The sequence below is a fragment of the Colletes latitarsis genome, chromosome 9 (genome assembly GCF_051014445.1).
Source record: "Colletes latitarsis isolate SP2378_abdomen chromosome 9, iyColLati1, whole genome shotgun sequence".
NCBI lineage: Eukaryota > Metazoa > Arthropoda > Insecta > Hymenoptera > Colletidae > Colletes > Colletes latitarsis.
Genome location: NC_135142.1, coordinates 20,540,126 through 20,562,632, shown reverse-complemented (window position 1 = coordinate 20,562,632; position 22,507 = coordinate 20,540,126). Strand labels below are relative to the sequence as shown.

General features: G+C 40.4%; 1 protein-coding gene across 7 annotated transcripts in view; it reads left to right on the top strand.

Annotated features, from left to right (window-relative positions):
* The window catches only part of LOC143345929 (uncharacterized), a 409,789-nt gene extending 387,567 nt beyond the window's left edge, over nt 1-22,222 (top strand). For 2 of the 7 annotated variants that reach the window (XM_076773548.1, XM_076773553.1), the window contains exons 5-9: nt 96-5,126; nt 5,454-5,618; nt 7,202-7,349; nt 10,907-11,150; nt 15,922-22,222. In XM_076773548.1, the coding sequence (XP_076629663.1) occupies nt 96-5,126; nt 5,454-5,618; nt 7,202-7,349; nt 10,907-11,150; nt 15,922-16,150 (5,817 nt within the window). In that variant the 3' untranslated portion in view covers nt 16,151-22,222. Of the gene's footprint in view, nt 1-95; nt 5,127-5,453; nt 7,164-7,201; nt 7,350-10,906; nt 11,151-14,957; nt 15,466-15,921 lie in introns of those variants that run through there. The other 5 variants (XR_013080350.1, XM_076773550.1, XM_076773552.1 and 2 more) reach the window with 5 other exon arrangements.
* The last annotated feature ends 285 nt before the right edge of the window (nt 22,223-22,507 follow it).

Below are 22,507 nucleotides of genomic sequence, written 5' to 3'. Positions count from 1 at the left end.
AACGCGTGTGAATTGTAAAATATAAATTGTTCCTTTGAGCAATTAATTAGTTTCCTTTTTGTAATGGGTTGCGTGAAAATTTACTTATATTTCAGGTGTGGCCAATCGCAATCCCCAATTTGCAAGTTCAGCAGAGCAATCAACAGATCTGTCATCAGACGCTAAACTCACCCTCGCAAAATCAGGACGTAAACGGCTGTGCAACGAGAAATCCTCAGCAAAGGTTAGGTCAGCATAACATGTCTGGGATGCTAATGGGAAACCCGCTGATCATGAATCAGCAGAACGCTAACTTCAACAACATGACTCAGCAGCAACAACAGCTGTTGCAACAACAGCATCAACAGCTTATATTGCAACAGCAACAACAGCTTATGCAACAGCATATATCTCAGCAACAACAGCAACAGCAACAGCAACAACAGCAACAGCAGCAGCAGCAGCAGCAACAACAGACGCAACAGTTGTTGCCGCATCATCAACAGATGCAACATATGCAAATATTACAACAGCAAGAGCAACCGCAACACCAGAACGCGGTTGTCAATCAGCTAACGCAACAGCAAATTCCTCATTATCTAAATCAGTTAAATCAACAACCGATGCATGTGATGCAACAACAGGAACACTTGAATCAACAGCAGCAACAGCAATTGCACATGCATCAAATGCAAAAGCATAAGATGCAGCAGCAACAACACCAGCATTTGACTCAAGAGGTCGATCAACAAACGGGGAATTACAATCCTCAGCATTCCTCGGAGAATTACGTGCATCACATTCAACCATCGCAGATATCCCAGCCTGCTATTCACCCGCAGTTGCATCAACTTCATCAGCATCAAATGCAACAACAGACCCAACAGCATCAACCTAATCAACACGTGATGCAAGCTCAGGCAACGGATCATTTTCAAATGCAAATACAACAATTGCAACAGCAGCAACAGCAACAACAACAACAGCAGCAACAACAACAACAACAAGTACCTCAGGTTTGCATTCAACCTCAGTATCCTAATCAACAGTTGAACCATCACTCGTTGGATGTTATGCAACAACAAACTTCGGGCGCTGTGATGAACACGATCAACGCTGGTGATATTCAAAACAGACATAATCGTACACCTTCCGTTACGGAAGAAGATCTAAACGTGAAGCAAATGCAGCAGCAGCAGCAGCAACAGCAACAACAACAACAACAGCAACAACAGCAACAACAACAGCAGCAACAGCAACAGCAGCAACAGCAACAGCTTTTATTGCATAATCATCCGATGCAGCGGCACCACGTCGTACAAAATGGAAACTTGACCAGCAACCCGCACGAAAACGTGCAACGAATGTACGCTCAGAATCAGGTTCAGTATCCTGCGAGGAACTTCGATGCTTCTAAGGGAACCACTGCTGATGTCAAACATCAGCAGCAATACGCTTTGCCTAATCTAGCGGGAAGGAGCCCGAACACCAATCACACCGTTGAAGCACAATCTGGTATGGGACCAAACGGGCAACCCGGAAATATGCATTTCACCTCGAGAACACCGCCCTGGCAACAAAACCGACCGGCGTCGGGTTCTCATCAGCCTTCTCTCGTCACGGTCCAGAATATTACCTGCAACTCCTTCGATCGTGTTCCGCCCTTGCATCATCACATTCCACAAGCCACCACCTGGACCGACGAGGTGGCACGCAAAAAGGCAAAGTCCAACAAAGTAATGGTGAAGAAGCAACGCCAGCACAGCGTCACGGACGTCAGGAACAGTAGCCTCGATCACCCAGCGTCGAGTCCGATCGACGAGTTCAACGAGAAAAATCATCAGAACAATAGTCAGATAGGTTCGACCGTCAACAGCAGCGGGCCGTCGTTTTTGGAAGACCCTAGTGGTTACCTAGCACAACAGACCGCGCTGTTGAACAGCACGATATCGAGACAAACGGGCGTCAGTAGTTCGCAAGTGGGAATGGTTAACAATTCGAAACCACCGCAGACGAATCACGGATCCCACTTACCTAATAACGCTTATCTTCCACAACCAAAGCCTTCCTCCAGCGTTAGCCCCACGAGTACATCGACGTTCAATTCGGTGAAGAATCACGCGACCTCTCCCGTTGTCGTGCACAGCAGCATGACGCCCACGTCGAGCAGCGGAGGGACAGATTCGGAGGGTAGCCCTTGCCAAGGTTGCGTTACCAGCGCCGATACGCAGTCCTATGTGCAGGATCAATACAAGCAGCAAATACAGCGACAGTACCTGATGCATTCAGATCAACGCGAAGATCCTGTTACGTCGTCCACGTTTGGGGAACAGTACCAGAACAACCAACAGCAAGCTGATTCGAGACCGATCCAAGGCGGCACGGTGAGCACCAGCCATGGATCTCCGATCGGAACGAACAGCCCAGCAAATTCGGACACTCCAGCTTCCTCCACGCCCGGAATATCGCAGCCGGCCACGCCGCAAAGTTTAATCTCATCGCAACCTTCCACGCCTCATAGTTATTCGCAACCGCCAACACCTCATTCGCACGCTACTTCTGGTCAAGTGCCATCTCAACCTTTAACGCCCCAAGCTCAGCAACCGTCGCAGTCTTCGATGAGCAGCGGCGTGCAAGAGCAACGTTCCGAAACGCCTTGCTCCGCAACAACGAACACGAGCGGCGTCCCTCCTACCACGCTGTCGTTGCAAACGTCCTCGTCCGCTCCGGACAACATGACACCTCAGATAACCAAAAGGCAAACCTCGAGACAATCGTCTTTGGACGGTTATCAGCCGCATCCGCACACCGTGAACGCTGTTTCCAGAGTACCGATGAATCACTTTAGCGGTACGTCGTCGGTGATAACTACTATGGCCAGTGGACACACCGTCAGCAGCAACACTATCACGTCCGTGCTAGCAGGAAGAGCGAACACAGCCACGGTTTCGATCAACACGCCTTCTGGAATACCAAATCCCGCCATACCGGATATACTTTCGAACAAACCTCAGCATCAAGCATCGACGACGACGTTAACGAACGTGCCCACCACTACTGTTACGCATACTTCTCTACCGAGCAGTCAACCGTCAATGCCGATAAGCGTCTCGAAGTCGCCATTGGAGATGGTGCAAAGCGTCGTCAGTAGTATACAAGTACCTCAGACCAGTACCACCTCGTCGGTTCAACCGCAAAATCAACAGCAACAGCAGCAACAACAACCACAGCAGCATCCTCAGTCCAACGTTCAAGTACACAACGTTCTTACGTCTGGTGGAATACTGAAGCATCCCGCTAGTTCAACTCTACCTCCTGGCCATATACTTGTGTCCAGTGGTGGTCAACTGATAATGGCCAGCACGGGGACGGGTATCAACGGCGTGATGGCACCTCCCCCTCCTAAAATAATTTCTAACGCCAGTTCTATGCCACCGTTGTCGGTATCGCCCATGGTTACTAGCGTAACGGGCGCTGTTAGTCAGGTGATCCCTGCAGTTGGCGTAGCTCAGCAAGTCATAGGGCAACCTACCGTACTAGTGAACACTATTCAGACTCCTGTACTTATACAGCCTGGCGTGATGACGATGGACAGCATAGGGCAGAACGTCCAGATACCGCATCTAACCGTGGCTACTGGTAACGTGATACAAAACGCTCAGTCGATCCTGGACGCGAACCAAGACGTCGCGAGGAACGTGAACGCCAGTCAGGGAATGGTGAATCGGCAACCAGCGTTGCTGTCGCCCGAGTCGGCGATGAGCAAAAAGAAAGCGTACAAGAAACGAAAGACAAACCCTCAGACGGTAGCCTCGATGTTGCATATCGCATCGTCACAACAGAACGCTGGCATGTTGATGCAATCACAATCAAACTTTGCCCAACAAAACTTTCAAACTCAGAGCATAGGCGGCCCGATGTTGCAAGCGTTGACCATCGTACCGGGAAAAGGCGGAGCACCCGCCCAATTGGTGATGAACGGACAGGCTGGCGCGACTTCGGCTCAGTTCAATGCTCAGCAAATAATCACGAATCCTCAGCCGACCCAGCAAATAAATCTGCTCCAGCCGGTGAACTTATTGAACGGAGCCGCTGGAATGGTCCAAAATTTCCCCACCATTCAACAATTTATCGTTCCTGGCATCGGGAGCATGGTGATGTCCGCCGATGGAACGGCCACCTTGTTGCAAGACACTGGAAACCTAGGCATGCAGCTGCAGATACAGAACGTGAACGGTCAGAACGTCTTAACCCCGGTTCAAAGTCACAGCGGGATATTCAATCCCAGTCAAAGCATCTTGGCAGCTGGTCCTGCTGGAATGGTTATTCGCGCACCGCAGGCAACCGGTGGAAAAATTATTCAGCAGCACAGTCCTGGCGCACAATTTCTATCGCCGAACAGTGGTCAGTTCCTAGTAAACGGTACCACGTCGTTCGGGAACCAGCTGAGCCCAATAGTAGCCAACGTCAGTCCCAACCAGCAAGTGACGTTCAACACCTCGCAGGTTCGACCGTCTAACATGCAGGGTCAACAAGAATTCATACAGATGAACGGCCAAACGTTGATGGTACCTTGCGGCACCGCACAAAACATTGCTGTTTCATCAGCGTCCAATCAACAGAACACAACTTTCGTGCAACAAAACACCACGATCGTGCAGCAACAGACCACCATGGTGTCCAACAATCAGATACCCAACTTTCAATCCGCAGCTTCTAACGGAACGGCTGTCGATCCTTCTCTGAATATCGACCACAATCAGTCGTACATTCTAAGTTCCGGCATGATTCAAGGAAAGGCGCCAACTTCGCCAAAAAGTAGCGTCAATTCACCGTCCGCGGATCAAAACGTCGAACAACAACAATACGTTCTTGCAAGCAGCAGCACGACCGTCGTCGAAAAAACGGCGCAACAGAGCGACCAACACAGCCCCCTGATGGCCAGACATTCTGTGTCCACGCAAACTGCAGGAAATCAAGCTAACATGGCTCAGTCAGCTATGATGAGGCAAGGATCTCCCCCGGATACCACCACGCATAGTCCAGGAAATAGCCAGAGGTCAAACAGCCCTGCTGTGGATACTACAACGCATGGAGCAGCTTCACCGGCACCGCCGATCACAGTTAGACATCATTCGTCATCCACGGTAATATTAACTGTTTCAAACTTTAAATGAAAAATATAATAGTGATTGTAGTTAAGGAGATTTGTAATTTTTCTTCACGTAAAAAAGTAAAAAGAATTTCTTAAAGTTGCGAGATGGGGTATTGCAAACGAAGCTTCATCTTTTCTATTGGTGTCGTAAATTCATATCGTAGGTTTGGTTATTTAACAGAGCACTTGGGGGATTAATTCTGCAGAGGGAAGACTGAAAATTGCACGCGTAAAATTCCATTGAATAATTGGGCAACCTTCTTTCCAGTCGACAATTTCATTATCCTAGTTTGCATTAATTATTGATCTACGGTTTCAGCCAATGGTTCATTGCGTGTCGAGCAGCGAGCCGGACTCAGCGGATGTGCCGGTGCCGTCGGAGGACTGGAGGATTCAGGGTATCACCACGAAGGAAATAACGCTTAGTCAGCCGGGTCTCCATGGAAAGACATATGTGGAATCGACGGTGACTACTGGGATCCAGGTTGGTACCCATGTAGAGCAGGTCAACCGTCATCTAACTCTAACAGACATGCACCAGCCAGCCGATACGACACACCCTGAAAACACATACGCTGACTCACAGGAGCATATGGACACTTCATCACCAAATCATTCCATATATTCAGACACAATGGACCACTCCCTCGTGGAAGATCAGCTAAGCGTCACTAAAGAAATGACGGATCTCTCTTATACGGAGATGGAGGTCAATACGTTGCCGGTTGTAGGTCATGGTCATTATCAGCCGATCCTTTATCACAGCCAGCACTACGTTCCCAATGCAAACGTTTATCGACAGCAAGCTTTAGTGCCAGACCACGCGCATTACACGATGTTGCCGCAAACGAAATTCGATAATAAGCCTTGCGTTGAAACAAATCAAATCGATTCGCAAATTGTACAGCACGTTATTGAGCAGGACGATACCGGTCAGAATTCGGAAGAGAAGTCTATGGACGGTCAACCAGTCGGCGTTCCATACTGTCCCGAGAACGAAGATTATCAAAAATTTGTGAGCGTTGGCGTCGCAACACCGTCCGGTCTCTATCCTCATTTGTATAACTATAGGTCTGATCCTAATGGCATTGCTGTCGTTAACTACTCGCCAAGCAAACAGGCCTATATAAATCCATATATTTACAATCCATTCGTGTATGCGCAAGAGGTGGACGACGGTGAGGAAACTGACTCATCGTCGGAAGAATAAGCATCTTTCTTTCGTATGGGTCGATCAATTAATTTTGTACATTTTAAATTTAGACATTAGTGGCATTCCCTTTTCACGCAAGAGCCTATTACGCGTTTCCAGTCGATACTATTAAGTTTGTAATTAGTTTGTATTTAACGTTATTAATTTTTACTTGCAGACATTTTTGTGGGCCGAGCCGTCGAGCTCGCTTTTAGCGTTATTATTTAAAATGTACATTGCAATAATGTAACTTGTATGCTCAACCGTGTGTTAACGGGTCAGTGAAAAAAAAAAAATCATGATTTTTTATAATGGCAAACAGAGAAAAAATAAATTTTTGCTAAACAATATCGTTGACGATAAAAATTATCTGATATACATTATTCCTGATTAATTACGAAAAAAAAAAAAAAATGAAAAAAATAAGAAAAAAAGAACCTTGCGATGAGCATGCGTAATCAGAGTTTGGATTTCGTCTCCTTTGGTATCATTTCTCGTTTGCATGCTTCGAAGAGAATGAAATTTGAACCGTTTCGGTTCGGCCATCGATAACAAGCGTAGAAAACGTAAGTTTTCTTAATGGCTCTCTGAACCGTTCGTCGCGTTAATGTTTCCGGTCGTTTGTACGTATGTTATATTGTAATCGGATCAGAGACCTTTTTATGTTGCAGTAGATTACGTTCTGTTATTAATACCTTTCAGTTCACTTATGTTTTTCACGCTCGATCGAAAGAATGATGACAAAGATCTTGCTGGAGAAAGAGAGAGGGGGTTTAGCGATACAGAAACGAGCGATTTGGCAGTCGTTAGATTGAAAAGATATTAGCATGCGATTGGTAGGCTTGTGCCTGAGTTGATCGAGTTATATTTGACAGATCTATACGACAGAGACGTTGAAGCAAGCCGAAGGTGTGGTGAGCACAGTGAGGTGCGAGGGCAGGGATCATGCCCTCGGCCGTGGAATCAAACGAAAACTGGACTCCATCCATTCCATGCATTCTACCCTGCATGAAGACCAAGATGGTCAGTATTGTATGGTATTCTTAGACGTTATTCGTGCATTAGTAGCATAAATAGCTCGGCTCTAGTATCGAACGTCATTTTGATATTCGACTTTGAGGCATCGGGATCGTTTCGTCGAGTCAAGCTACGTCCATGCCATGGAATTTATCAGTAACGAAAATTTACTAGTTTTGCAAATGAAATTTAAGTAGTCCAAAGTATAAAGCGTTTAACGAAATTTAATTTTTGGAAGTAGCATTCGAGTTGAAGTTATTTTATCAAAATGGTACTTTATCGTAACACTTGGATGAAAAGCAATGCGAACGACAGCTCGATTCGTTGCAGTTGAAATGTTTAATTTAAATTCGATAACAATGGTCTCGCATTGCTCTTTGCCAATGTTTGCTATATAGTGAATGTCATTATTAAGAGTGCTTCTGGCTCTAGCAACATCGATTACTAGAATAGAAATAATTTAACGAAACACGTTTTCACGCGCTAATTGTTCTCCATATTGTTCTCCATATTTCGTCGATGCATGCTCTTTAGACACGTCGATTGGCTAATTTCGATTTCTGTGTATTGCTTGTTCACCTTTGTTTTCGCTCGTTGCATGTACAATGGCACCGCTGCATGACAATTAGTGCTTGTTGCATTTGTGTACGCATTGGTAACGCTTTTTACGCGACGCTCAAGGTCTATTTGCCTCGACAATCGACACGAATATGTAAAAGAAAAAAAGAAACAACTTACTCGCGCGCATAACTTTTGTACTATCGAAAATTATTATCATTGGAAGTGTCGTTAAAACTGGTTTCCTGCGAGCAGGAAAAGGAATATATATTTTTTAACGATTCGCTGATAGCATATGATAGTTCGACGTAAATTTTACTTTTTTTTTTTTTATTGCGTAAATTAATTACGACGAGAAAAATATTCCTTCTCGCGGTCGACGAAAGAATACACGCATCCGGCCGATCGGAGAGAGAAAAAGTTTATCGTTTCGAAGAGAGATTATTTAATAGTTTTTTCACGAGAGCTCGAAGCAGGTAAGTGATGTCAGTACTAAACATTTTTGTTCGTTAAAAAGAAAGCAAAACCCAGGAGACTCGATGCTTGCTACGTAAAAGAGTAACGGCGGTGACATTGAATTAATAAAAATTGTAAATAATTTTCGCCGGAAGGATCTGTTGCGTTTTTTTTCTTTTTTTTTTTCTACTAATTGGCTGGCAGGTTTGTTAATATCATTGTCCACGCAGTTGTGACGTGCCATTGAGAAGGGGCCAGAGGGGGCTTCAGTCATACGTTCATTTCGGCGCGGGTGTGGCTCACCGGTTTATTTATTGCGGCATTTCTTGTACATATAATCACCCTCACGTTTCTCGCGTCGCATGTGCATAATCTTGGGGAGGGATCGTTGTTTTCGTCCTGGGAGCGCCAAAACCCGAGAGCCTCAGGCGTGTGTGTGCAAGAATTTATCACGTAAATCTGTAACTTTATTACGTTCGTAATTCGCGGCTCCGACCGAGAGTCTGGAATTTACGATCCGAGCATTCGCTGTACAAAGATATCGGAATAACGAAATATCGCCCGGCGATAATCGCGCCTCTTTTCGACGAGAATTTAATCGACCCGAGAACCATATAACGAGGGAAAAGCGTAAAAGTTCGACCACGATCGTCTTTTTTTTTTTAACAGTCGACGTTATCTAAATTGGAGTGGAAACGATCAACGAACGGAGTCATTTGCATGTGCTCGAACCATCTGATATCTCATTTTGCCACTGATCTCGCCTACCACCATTTGAATGAAGCTACTAATCATTTTTTAACGAGCACACGCGCGAGCAAGAAGCACATTTCAAAAAAAATAAAAAGTACAGCCCAACAATAGAGACGTAGTGGTATCATAAATTAAAAACGTTCAAGGACGAATCCCGTTCGTAAAGCACGCACCAAGAGCATACCCATTTCGTTGTTATGCGTTGCACCTATTGACCGAATTTAACACACAACTTTAACCAAATTCGCGGGATCGTGTACGCGAAAATCGAAATCGAATTTAAATTGCCAATAATTAATGGGAAGAGTTCATCGTCGATTTTAACACTTAGCCGTCGGTCGTCGAAACAATTACATTTTTATATCGTTAGAACGTCTGGCTATGCGATTCTGCAGAAGTCGATTTGCAAACAGTATGTGCATGTTAACGAATGCAAATGATATAATTGAATTCTGATATTGATTAATTTTCTTCGCTAAGCGATATACTGTTCGGACACTTTTCTTTTTAATTTGTTTAAACTGTAGTTTGATTCTTGATTTTACAAAGTATCCACGATGTTTATGATTGAAACATTGTAATCGATGGCGGGAGAATTTTTTAGGTAGCAGACAAATGCATTCGTTGCACTTTTTATTATTCGGGTTAATACGATTAATTTTAGTCAGATTTTGAAAATTTACACAAACGCACGTGGTACGATCGGGAAGCAGGTGATTCTGCAGGCAGAACTGAATCCGGAAACGTAGAATAAAAATTTTTCCCACGGAACTTTGTTTTTTTTTAGAAAATCGATCTTGACAGTACGTGAGATGCGCGTTCAGTTCACTGGTAAGTCTCTACTTCAGGATCTCTTGAAACGAAGTTAAGTATAAAAAAAAATAGTATTTACGATAATGAATTGTTGCAACATATTGTGTTTATAAAATATAATAAATTACGTAACTAAATATATGAAAAACTCACAGGAAAGGAAAAAGAAAACATTGAAATGTTTTAAACAGTGAAAGAAATTTTTATTCTACGTTTTTAATTTGTTTTTACGTGCAGAATCGTCTCTTTTCAGTTGTACCACTAGTTGCAAAACACAGTGCGGACGGCTAAATGTTAAAAATTCATTAGACTCTTTTTGAAGTTGATTAGTGACTGTATGAAGAACAGGGGTGTAAGTCCTGTCTTTTTGCAAGATTCTTGATGGAAGTAAAAATATGATGACTCTAATTGAGTCTTGAAAATCTTCAAAAGTGTAACTATACTAAAAAAAACATCTGTGGATTGTCTGGTGCCAATTTTGAGGGAAAAATAAAACACAATTTTGACACGTATTTTGAATTAGTTGCAGAAAATTAAATTTAAGAAATCAAAGTCTCCTCCAGAGTTTTACCATTCTTTTGCTGTTTTTGAAGTAATAGGAGCTAGAAATTTGACATGTTGAATCAATCTGTATCGAAAATTGAGATAGTAAAAATAGTACGATGCTTGTCTTTCATCGTTCTAAAAACGCGAAAAGGTCCATCAGAATTGGTCCCAGTCGCTATACAGATATTATTAAACTAGTATACACGTTCGAACTCACGATCCCGCGACGATTCGTCCCGCTTCCTCGGATACAAGTTTGGTCTCACCACGTTCACGTTCAATCGATTTCACCTTTCGGGGCTTGAGTAAAATAGCGTGAAATAGAGAACAGTAAGATGAAAGAGAGAAAGAGAGAGTGATAGAGACCGAGTGCCTGTGTGCGTGCGTTAAAAAGAACCGAAAGAAAAATATCGTATCTTGTTTGGAACCCTTAATAGCCGAGGCAAAGTCAGAGGAGAAGAGCCAGAGGAGACTGGAAGTGGGTGAGCTTGTATGGGGCGCCGCAAGAGGAAGTCCGGCCTGGCCGGGCAAGGTCGAGTCTTTAGGCCCCCCGGGGACCATGACGGTCTGGGTCCGTTGGTACGGGGGCGGGGGAGGTCGGAGCCAGGTCGAGGTCAAGGCTCTCAAGTCCCTCTCCGAAGGCCTCGAGGCGCACCACCGTGCGCGAAAAAAGTTTAGGAAGTGAGTCGCACCACCTCGTTCGGGGATACAGAATCAGACATCAGTTATCGAAGCCTCTTAGGGACTCGGGGTGTTACGGGGATAAACGATGATAATTTACGAAACGGCCTCTCAACGTTCGAATACTCGTGCCTGCGAATTTACCAACATCCTTTTAGATATTTTGCAAGAAACATCGAGAAAAGTCGAGGTTTTATCTGGTTATTGCACGTCTTTTGATGGAGCATCTTTAACGGATTTGTCTAGTCAAAGCAATTTTTCTTAAAGTTCGAAGATTAGATAGTTGTAAAGCACGATAATGAAATTCGGAAAATTGGCGAAGTTACAGGGATTTTTAACCGGAGTTCTTATATAGAATGCTTGTACATAGGTAATGGGCAATTTTTATTTATCATAGTTTGGATTTGAAAAGAATTATTTTTGTTGTTGCGAGTGAGTGGTATTTTTTTAACGTGTTAGTGGAGTTGAAGTTAGTTATGGAAATAGGAATGTCGAAGGATAAAACGTTAATTTAATGCCTATGGAATGAATCGATCGATAGTCGAGCGATTTTATACGCATATCTATAAAACGAATATTCCTCTATTGTCCAGTGCCAAAATTAACTCGATTTATTTACTGCTGGAAATGTCGTGGACTTGTATACGAAAAACACATTTAAAAATCAAATAGCTGTTTTAGCTACTATTTGTCAATCTTAAATTTAAAAAAAAAATTATTTTGCTCTGTGAGAGATATATAGTTTATACAGAGTTAATCGTTTATAATTGAAAAAGTGCCTGAGATTTACTAAAATATAAATGAATATACGTATGAAATTTGTCATTGATCTATCGAATACTTTTCCTCTAAAAACATTATTAAATTTTGTGAGCTGCAAAATTGATCTTGACTTTAAAATGAAACCCTAGAGAACCGTGCTTTCTTTTTAATTATTGCACATTGATATTTTTCGTGCCTCAAGTTGTTTATTCATATTATTTTTCTTGAAAAAATGATAAAATCAAAACAATAGACTCTAAATTACAGTTTTTATTCTATTATGATGTTCCTCAACGACTAATCGAGAGTCTTATTTTCAAATAAAATATTTATGAAAATCAGCTACTTCTGACTATTCTAAGTTCCCGTTTAAAAACCATTCAAATTAGATGTAATTATTTTATTATACTAAAATATCCTCGACGTTGAAAGTACTAAATATTAAATTTCGTCAAATAATTCTGCTCTGCCAGTAAAATACACACTCTGCAAAGAATTATTTTTTTAAATTATATAATGAATATTTATGATTCTATTGAGTATTTAATAAAACAAAGTAAAGAATTAAGAGTCCTATAGACACGTGATTACTATTTCGTATTTTATTATCGTTTGTCCAATCACGCCTAAGATACTATGCAAAAGAGGTATAATTAATATTGATAAATGCTTTACAAAATCGATCTATAAAAATAATGGTATTTTATATATTATTTTATGTACACGGTACATTAAACGGAATGGTTGTTTAATAGGTCGGCTTTGTATAACATTTATTAACAAACCAACAGCCAATGATATCGAGTCTCTATTATATATTTAAGAAATCCTTTGCGTAGCTGCGATTTTTCATTTTTGCAATATTCTTTTAACAGTAGACAGCTTTTAAAGTACTGTTTAGAAGGCATTTATTTGGAATACGCTTTTGCTCCAACTCTTTAATCGCAGTTGCGCGTTTTAGACGCATTTTAATCTACACTCTGCAAATATATGCGTATGTTTATTTATCTTGCTTAGTATTGCTGTTTAAGTATAACTTGTTTATTCCTTCCTTAGCAATATATTCTCCGTAGTATATAACGTTTGTAAGATACGTTACGTTTACACGGACATTCACGAACGTCAGTGAAATATTAAATTCGTTTTGTTGTTTAGATGTAAAATGATCGGTGTAAATATGTAAGATGCTAAAAGAAGAGAAACGATCGTGATAGTTTTACGATTAAAATTCTTTTAATAATTACGTTGTTCATTGTGTATAGTCCACTTACGGAATCGACAGCCAGATATTTAAATTTTGCTGAATTTATGCTTTTCGTGGTTAATTAAAAAGAAATTATTATTTACTAAAATAAGTGTTATACTTTTGTGAAAACATTATTTTATATTATTGAACGATTATCGGAGATTATTCGACGCACAAAATCATTGCAGGAAGAAATTTCAAAACTGTCAAAAATTTATAGCGACTTTAGATCAATCGAAAACAAATAATTGGTGTTCGAAGGATGTCAATGCTCCGACTATTTCTTGAATTACAGATGAAGAAACTATTTTTACAGCGTACAGTAGGTGTTTGGTTCTTTTCTTATCCCGATCGATCAACCATTGATTCGATCGGTGGCAGCTATCGTTTCTCATAAAAGAAGCATCGTACAAGTGTTCAAGATCGAGTTTGTTCTCCTTGAAATATCACACACATCTCATTATAGTATTTGAATTATATTTCAAATTATTAGTCAAATTACAGACTCGAGTTCCCGGTAATTTTTTAAATAAAATCCACGAGAATTTCAACCCCAGCCATTCCGTCATTTATGAAATAAAGAATAGGTCTCCTTTATAATCCGTATTTATTCTAACATCTGAGAGATATTTAAAATTTATCAACGCGGCATAATTTGTAAAATTACAATTTTCCATCTGCCGAGAGCTGTTATTCCTTTTAATTCAAAATTGGAAGTAAATTAAAAAGTAGGTATCTTTTACACTTCAATGATTGACAATATACAGCATGTTTCTAAAATAAACGATCACACTCAAGAGATATATTCTATTCGTTATATTCGTAAAAGAGTATCGTAAATTTGTGTGTTTACTTTTCAGGTTACAAGCATTAACTGTACATTAAAAAGATTGCAGCATTCAAATAAAATGTCAAGCATGTAAATAGTATTTATTGTTGCTCAAATTAGAATGATTGTTAACTTTAAATTATTTTCTAAATAAATTGTAATTACTCTCTTCGTATTTTTTAAACTCTACAACTTCATAAAGTAACTGAAAATAGAGGTTACGAAATTTTTTTAGTTGCCATAACTGAAGTTTAAGGGATGAAACTTTCTTTTAAAGTCTTCGACTTCTATCTTTAAAAGTTTTGGATATAGTAGGAAGGTTTTAGAACTAATTTTTTGTGACTTTTGATGAAAAATTAGTACACACATCAATAAAAAAAAATTATTAACAAAATACAAGAAAATTTCTCTATCGTTGAAAGAAAATTTCTGAAATTATTTTATGATTTTATGCATAATGCTACTGGTACGAAATAAATATATTTAAATGTCTGTTTCAAATAAAAATAATTTACTATACCATCTGTTTTTTGAACATCATGAAGGTTTTATTTTAAAAACTTCCTTGTATTTCCAATAGTTTTCGAAGGGTAGTTTCAATCCTTAAAATATTTGAGTTCTCGCAGCTATAAAAAAATGTCAACAAAATTGAGGAAGGGGTTGAACGTTTCAACTCTAATTTAAACTTGAGGATTATTAAAATCGACGAGATCTTTGTACAGGGTGTTTCACTCAAAAGGAGCCATCTAAATATTTCTTACAGTCGTAACAAAAACTTCTGTTGCCTCAAGGTTACTTTTTTATTTATTTTTAAGGTCGCTGATGTGTTTTGCATGTAAGTGCATATTCGTCTCTCTTGCATGTTCTAGCTGACATGAAAATGTGTTTATAGATGTACTGTGACATGACCATGAAATGACCTATGACCCCCGAAAAATGAAAATTAAACACGAAATTTATTTCCATCTAGAATTTTTAAATCGCTGGATTTGACGTAACGGAACTTTAGCATGGCCACCTCGCTTCCCTAACTCAGACCTCGCACTAATGGGCTTCTTCTTGTGAGGAGAACCAAAAACCAAGACGTTTATATCGAACAACCCACAATACCAGAGGACATAAAAACCAGAATAATTAAAGTTTGTCATTAATCCAGCAACAATCGAAAGAACATTGCAATCTCCCCGTACGATAACTATGAAAGTGAGTGTGACAGATGCCATAAAAATCTCCTAACATGTAACATATAAACATGTTTACTTTCGTTCGCAGGTTCTCTATCGTCGTCGCTGAAACCTTCGATCTCGATGGAAATAAATTTCATGTTTAACTTTAATTTCTCGGAAGGTCATTTCAAGGTCATGCCACAGTACGAACGCATTTTAGTGTCATCTTCCACGCGCAAGGGAAAATAAAATATTCGACCTTCGGGGACACAGAATCGGAGAAAAATGACTTTCTGGGCCAAGAAAGTTCTCCGCTGCACATTCATCCTTACCGCTCGAATCGAAGGAGACATTTAAGTGGCTTCTTTTACCCGAGATACCCTGTATTGTAAATAATCATTACCCTTACAACGCGTAGAACATATTCCTAAACTGTGATCGCTCATTTTAGGAACGTCGTTTCGAGAACTCGATTCCCCGAACACTTGGGCGGTATCCTAGGAGTTGGGCAAACTTCATTCGCGAATTAGACAAATAAGAAAGTTCACCAGCGAGTGTAAAATCGTTGTTGATCGACCGTGATTAAATTTTGTTCAACTCCGGGATTCGTTGCTCGTCGCCGATCGGCAAAGTAGTAACACGTAGCTCGAGTAGCGCATTCTAGATGCATCGCGGTTTCGCTGTTGCTTGCCCGTTTCCGGTCCCAGGGCCGTACTTCCGCACGACTAACGCCACGATTCTCTCGTGTGGCACGTTTTCTTTTTCTAGAAGTCGTAAATTGAACATGCAGCTGGAGAACGCCATACAGGAGGCGATGGCCGAGTTGGACAAGGTGCCAGAGTCCGGGAAGGGTCAGAAGCCAACCGGAAGGTCGTGCAGGGTGACCGGAACCAAAGGATCCGAGGGCAGCGGGGCCTCGAAGCCGGATAGAAAGAGGTCGTCGAAGAAGTCCGTCGCCTTGAACTCCGTCACAGCGGAGCAGAAGCAGTGTCGATGATCCTCCGTATCCTTCGTCGACGATACGCTGCTCTCTGAGGAAGCTCTCGACGATAAAACGACGAATCGTTCGCGATCTAGCGACACCGACACGCGTGCTCGTTCTACGTTGTTTCTATAGTAACGTGACACAGTCTTTCTCGATGCTTGGAATTTTTACCTGTGCTTGATAGTCAGTCTGAGAAACGAGAGTAACGTGGAACGAGCGTATTCGTTGCACATTTTCTTCCCGTTGAAAATGGCGCTTCTACCGACGATCTCTCCTGACGGATGTTTTCTCCGACGCGACGAGTTTGATTTGTTTCTCTTTTCTTTTTCTTTTTGTACATAAGTCGGAAGAGTTCGAAAGTCGGAGGATGCTTCGACGAGTTTGTCGCGTTCGGGAACAAAATATTAGCGGACGAGAAAGGGAAGGGGAAAGTCGATCGATCGCGATCGAGGAGACTGAAGAGAAACTAGGGGGTAGCAGGGAGTTACGAAAAGGCACGGATGTAATTGAGTTACAGAAGATTTTTATTGGCTGAAAGTTATTTCGTAGTCGGGGACGTATCTCGACGTGATATAGGATAATTTGTCGTTATCTCACCCACGATCATTCGCTGCTAGCATGTATAATTGTAGCGGACACCACTTTCCTATTATAATTGATCACTCGCGATCGTGTGTATTAATTAAAGAGGCAAAACTATTTGCTGTAATATTGTGTAAATCGTAGGCTATCGTCGTTCTACTTTTAACAGTAGGATCGGTTGTACCCTTAATTTGTTAAGAATATTTGAAGAATTTACTCGACGCGTTTCTGAAACGAAATTGTTGGATTATCGATGCGTATATTTCCCTTCGGCGCGCGATTTAACAGGAAAATGGTGAAGAGTAGAACTCAATTAGGGAAAGACGAAGTTTCGAGGTCGAGTTGTCGTTGGGCAGAACGTGTGTGGATTTACGTACAGGGTGGAGAAAAGTTATTTGTCGCGACGAATACGAAATAAATATAATTCACAATTAGCAATGGCTTGGCGTCGATTGGATGGAGTTTATTCATGAATCTGAATTTTTCAATGTACCAAGAATTTTAAATAACCGAATGAGCGTTAGAAAATAAAAATGGCGTTGTTCGAATCTACCCTTTTGTCCTAATATTTGAAACGAGATAGATTGCAATAAATATACGATGTTACTATATTTTATCTATATTTTATTCTGTATTTTGTCTCTTGTTTTAATCCACACAAGAAAACTATCCTTAAATGGAATAAATTTCTTTTCAGAGTAAATTTCATTCCAGAAGAAATAATTCATTCTAATCGATTCTTTAAGTGTAGTTTAAAAAATGGAAGACCACGATTTTAGATTATTCAGAAAATTGAATTAAATTTTAGAAACATTTAACGTAATAATATTCTTCTGACTCTATGCCACTCATTTCTGATCGATCAAATCTAGTTTTTTAAATCTATTTTAGCGTTTACAATATTCTATTAATTATTTTGCGTAGTTTATCAAATATATAGTAGAACTCCAGTGATATTATGGAGTTGATGCAATTTTACAGTATATCTTTGTTAACTGTTCCATTCGTTGTTTTATTAGAAAGCAAGAATAACCATTTTAACAATCGTTATCTCTTTATTTTCTAACCAATTCTCCAAAATATTGAAAGCGTAAAGCATAATAATATCATGAAAGAGACCAACTAATCCGTGCCAGAGCTTTGACGATTCTTTTCCAAGAGGCCAGCGACAAATAACTGTACCCTGTACCGAAAGATCAGCGAGCGATGGAGAAAGTTTTTCTAAAATCCGATAAGCGTTTGCCTAGCGAACGGAAGAAAAGAAGCGTTGCAATTAGTTGTACTTTATTCGCAAACTCGAGCGTCTAACGAATATTAACGAACGTGTGTCCTTCCGTTTCTAAACGATTCCTGCAACCTTTCGACTAGAGACGTTTTCGAATGTTACATTAACATTCACGAATAGGATGTGTGATAAGAAGAACAATGGATGTTTGTATCTCCAAGACTTTAGTCGCCGCGTAACAGTAACAGATTAGAATCGACGGTCGGTCGGTGGTTCCAATTTTAAAACGACGAACGCACCTTCGCGCGTGAACCTGTATTTTTTTTAAAAAAATACACCTCAAAGAAAAAAAGCGAACGACACGAGCATGCAAGTAGGTTTAAAACAATATTTTTGCGAACGAATCAACGCGTCACAGTACCTACAGAGAGAATACTATTCCCAATCAATCATTTTTTAGATGGCTATACATAAGTATACAAGGAATAATTCTTTTACTGGGACGTCATCGTGTTGCATTGTAATATTTAAACAGTCTCGACACGTTGATAATCCTTTTTAACCCCGTGCCAGCTACGGGACTGGCGTTTTTTGATCCGCGTAACGATTTTGTAACATTATTCCTTAGATGGTAAAGTAACGAGGGAAGAAAAAAAAAACAGAAAATAAAAAAATAAAATAAATAGCGTATCGATGCCGCGACTCGATATTCCACGAACGGAACAAAATATAAAAACGAAACGAAGCTTGTACATAAGAAAATGGCCCGATTAATTGAGAATCGGAAGCCTCTGCGTGGTGTCACGCCCGGATTTTAATCGGCACACGATGAACTTCGAACGAGACGGGGCTTTCGGATAGCTTGAAGTCAATTTCATTTGAGAGAAAAGTAGGAAAAATGAACAAAAAAAAACAAAAAAAATTAAAAAAAAAATTAAAAATAAAAATAAAATAAATACAAAGCATCGACGAATCTTTCGCGAAAATAATTTTCCACTTTTTTGCTTCAGCGATTCGATCTCGTGCGTGCGATACCGAGTACCTCGCCCTTATTTTTGTATCGACACGAGCATTAAAACGCAACGCAACACCATTGTCGCACAATTTAGCCCCGGAGACACGAGATATGTTCCTTTGCATGCATGTACGCATAAATATGTACAAAAACCATACAGAGAGAAACGTTTAAAAGTTAGTAGGATATACGCAGCAAGTATCGAACGGATATTTTTAGTTGATCGACCGCGGATGGTCGAGCACACCGATTGTCCACGAAACGTTTCGGTCCCGGTGAAGCTTACGATTAACGCATTTCTTACCAGTATCTGGGACTTTTGCACGATCCGACCGAGCAATTCGTGAAGATTCGTTCGAGGATCGGGAATATTTGGTGAGCGATACGTTAGCGACGAAGCTTTCGGTAGGTCTGAACACGCAACAGACAGACAATAAAGAAGATGCAAGTATCAAAAGAAACAAAAAGAGGGTTGCGCGAATTCTTTCCCAAGACTCGTCACTTTTAGCGTCGAATATCATTTACGAGCCGTCGATTACTCGTTGCTACGCCAAAAACTGCGGACTAAAGCTGCTGTAAACGTGTAAAGGGGACGGTTCAGTCCCCTCGAAGAGAAATCAAACGATACACCAAATTTGTATACACTTCGCAGGCTGTTTTCCGTGACTGGTCTGAATGTTTTACTATGAAAATATATTATTACGTGAAATACCCAAAAGCACGGTGGACCAAAATCATTTTCAGTAAATTATCGCTCGACGACAGACGTTACTTTTACTTTAGTTCTCGTACAGAGGGTTTACGAAATGCTTGGCCAAAGCTTTTGAGCTTGTCGAAATCGTGTTCGGTATGTAAACTTGAAAATTTTGGATATTCAGCTGTTTTTAAAAATATTGTGATTTAGAGATTTTCAGAAATGAGAACTACTTCCACTGATAAAAAAACAATTCTTCTGTGCAAGTTTATAAATATATGCGTCAAGTGCAATTGAGAGACAGTTGATGCTTTCCAGCTGTTCTCGAGTCAACAGGAAACACAATTACTCCCACTTGTATTCGTACACTATAACGGTGATTTATTATAAATGAAAAAAAATTGTGAATTGAGTTTTTGAAACTGGTATAAGTCCATTTTTTCATACAACGAGATATTTAAGGGTTTAAATTAAAAATAAATCTTGTCAACGGTCGTGTCTCGTTGGACACACTAATTCTCGTTAGGTCATCGAAGTGCAGCATCATTGGGCTGCGTGCAGTAGAGGATGGGTGACCGTTTGGAGAAAAAAGTAATTGTTGATTTGTTATACTGTTTATATTATACATCTCTACGGATTTTGTAATTGGGGTTTAGTTAATTTAAAAAAAGACTACTTCGTAAATAAAATAAAAATAATACAGTGTAATAAACTAAACAACACTGGTTCTCGTCTAATCATTGAAGTGAAACAACGTCGGACGCGATTAAAAAATAGTACTTTGATGGGGGAACATCTTGACATTATAATTACATACTGTTTATATTATACCTCTCTCAATAAAAAAAACTACTTCGTAAACAGAAGCAACACACAGTGTAATAATTGGTAAAAATAAATGGAAAGAATTCACAAGAAACAAACTTCTTTGTACGAATTTGTACGAATACAAATGGGAGTAACTATATGCAAATTAAGATTATCATAAATTAGAACAATTTAGTTTCGTGGCTCTGAAGGTTCGGTGTCAAACATTTGGAAACCTTCGGTGTACAAAGTAGTTGACATAAAATTAAGTTAGTCGGATCAAACTCACTAAAATTCTAAATACAAGGACCACTAATATTTATGGCGTACGAGATCGCGTAAAAATGTGCGAGTGTGTTTGACGAGTTGTTGTGTTTAATTCAATCCGTAGCAACGAGTGATCGCCGCGCGACAGGGGACAGGGAGAAGTGACGTTCTTTATTTCAGACCTCGGTTAATTAATTAGTTCTTTACACCGGTTCGGTTGTTCACGCGCCTCTTATCAACGATGTTACATCAAAGCTAATCAAAAGCTCGCGACAGGATCGTGTCGACGGGTCTCTCTCCTCGTACGCAGTAAAATTCAAAAGTCTCGCCTCCTTCCACGGAACGACGAATAAGCGAAAGGCGCGTATTCAAGGAAAGACCAAAAAGAAAAAAAATAGAACAAAAAAAACGTTGTCTCGTATTCGTAGATTCCCGGTTTTTGACCGGTGGCGAAAGACATATCACGGACGACGATTTTTTTGACGATCGACGAGGAAGCTCTTTCGGCGGGGGTGGAAACAAATAAACAAACGGAAGAGTTTAGAGCGAAGCGAGTGTCGAGGCATTCGCGAATCGTGCGAAGGGAAACGGGCAAACGGCTGGCATCGCTATATACAAAATGGGACCGTTTAAAGATAAGATAATTTCTAATTTTATCGCTCGATTCCTTCGCCCAAGTCGCGGCGGCCGCGTCGGCGAAATGTGATTTCGTCCAGCGGCTGCCGCCTAGCGAGATCGATCGCAGAGAGGTCGATTCGAAGCTAAGGGGGGAAGCATTTTTCTCTTTTGATCGCGGCGCGTCGACGCGCCAACCAGGAGGTTGAATTTATAAAAAAAAAAAAAACCAGTAAAGACTTACCTCAGTAATGTAATGTACGCAAGAATCAAACGTCTTTATGATCGAGAGTACGTATATATACTGTAGCGCTGATCGTCCTTTGTATATTTTCCGTATTGTAAATAACTTATACATACGCCTTATCGGTAATTATTGCTGTACGATAACCGTCGACGTGCGCATTATTTAATATTTATGCGAATATTGGAACGAGGTTTCAGCCGCGAGCTCGCAGAAAAAGCGACGCGCGTCGAGGGTCCATTTTCTTTCTTTCGTCGATCATTTTGTAGAGGCCAGAAATGGATTGTACAACTCTCATTCCTCAATTTTGTACATATATATATATTCGATTATCGGTTGTGTGTGACACTTGATTATTTATCAGTACCTTGAGTCGGTTAGAATAGCTCGTAGCTCTGTTTTTATATGTGTAATTTTGTCTTACGTACTTTTCGTTAGCTGAACTTTTATCAATTTCTATTAATGGTCGTTCGACCTGTGTTTTTCATTTAAGAAAGTATATTTTACCGTGAATGAACGAGGTGGTAAATTTATTATTGGGATGAAATTGATTTTGTTTTTTTTATTTACATTAAAAATAGAATAAAAATCGACATGCGTTGCTTTTTCTCGAAACGAGTCAAGCGACGAATCGATCAACACAGAGAGTTGCGTGCACGTGAACGCGAGCAGTAACAAAAGGAGGCCTATGTTAATCGACACTCTGTGTATCGTTTCTTCTACTTCTTTTTTTTTTCTTTTTCGACGGGCGGACGAGTACGATAAATTAGCGACTAAAGATAGTTAATGCGTTTAACCAGGGGGGGGAAACAAATTTTTTGGAGAACTATATACCGATAGTTATCGAAGTGTGACTGAGAAAGCACGAGTTTCTTCGGCAAATATTTATTACTATTATTATTTATCGAAAGAAAAAGAAT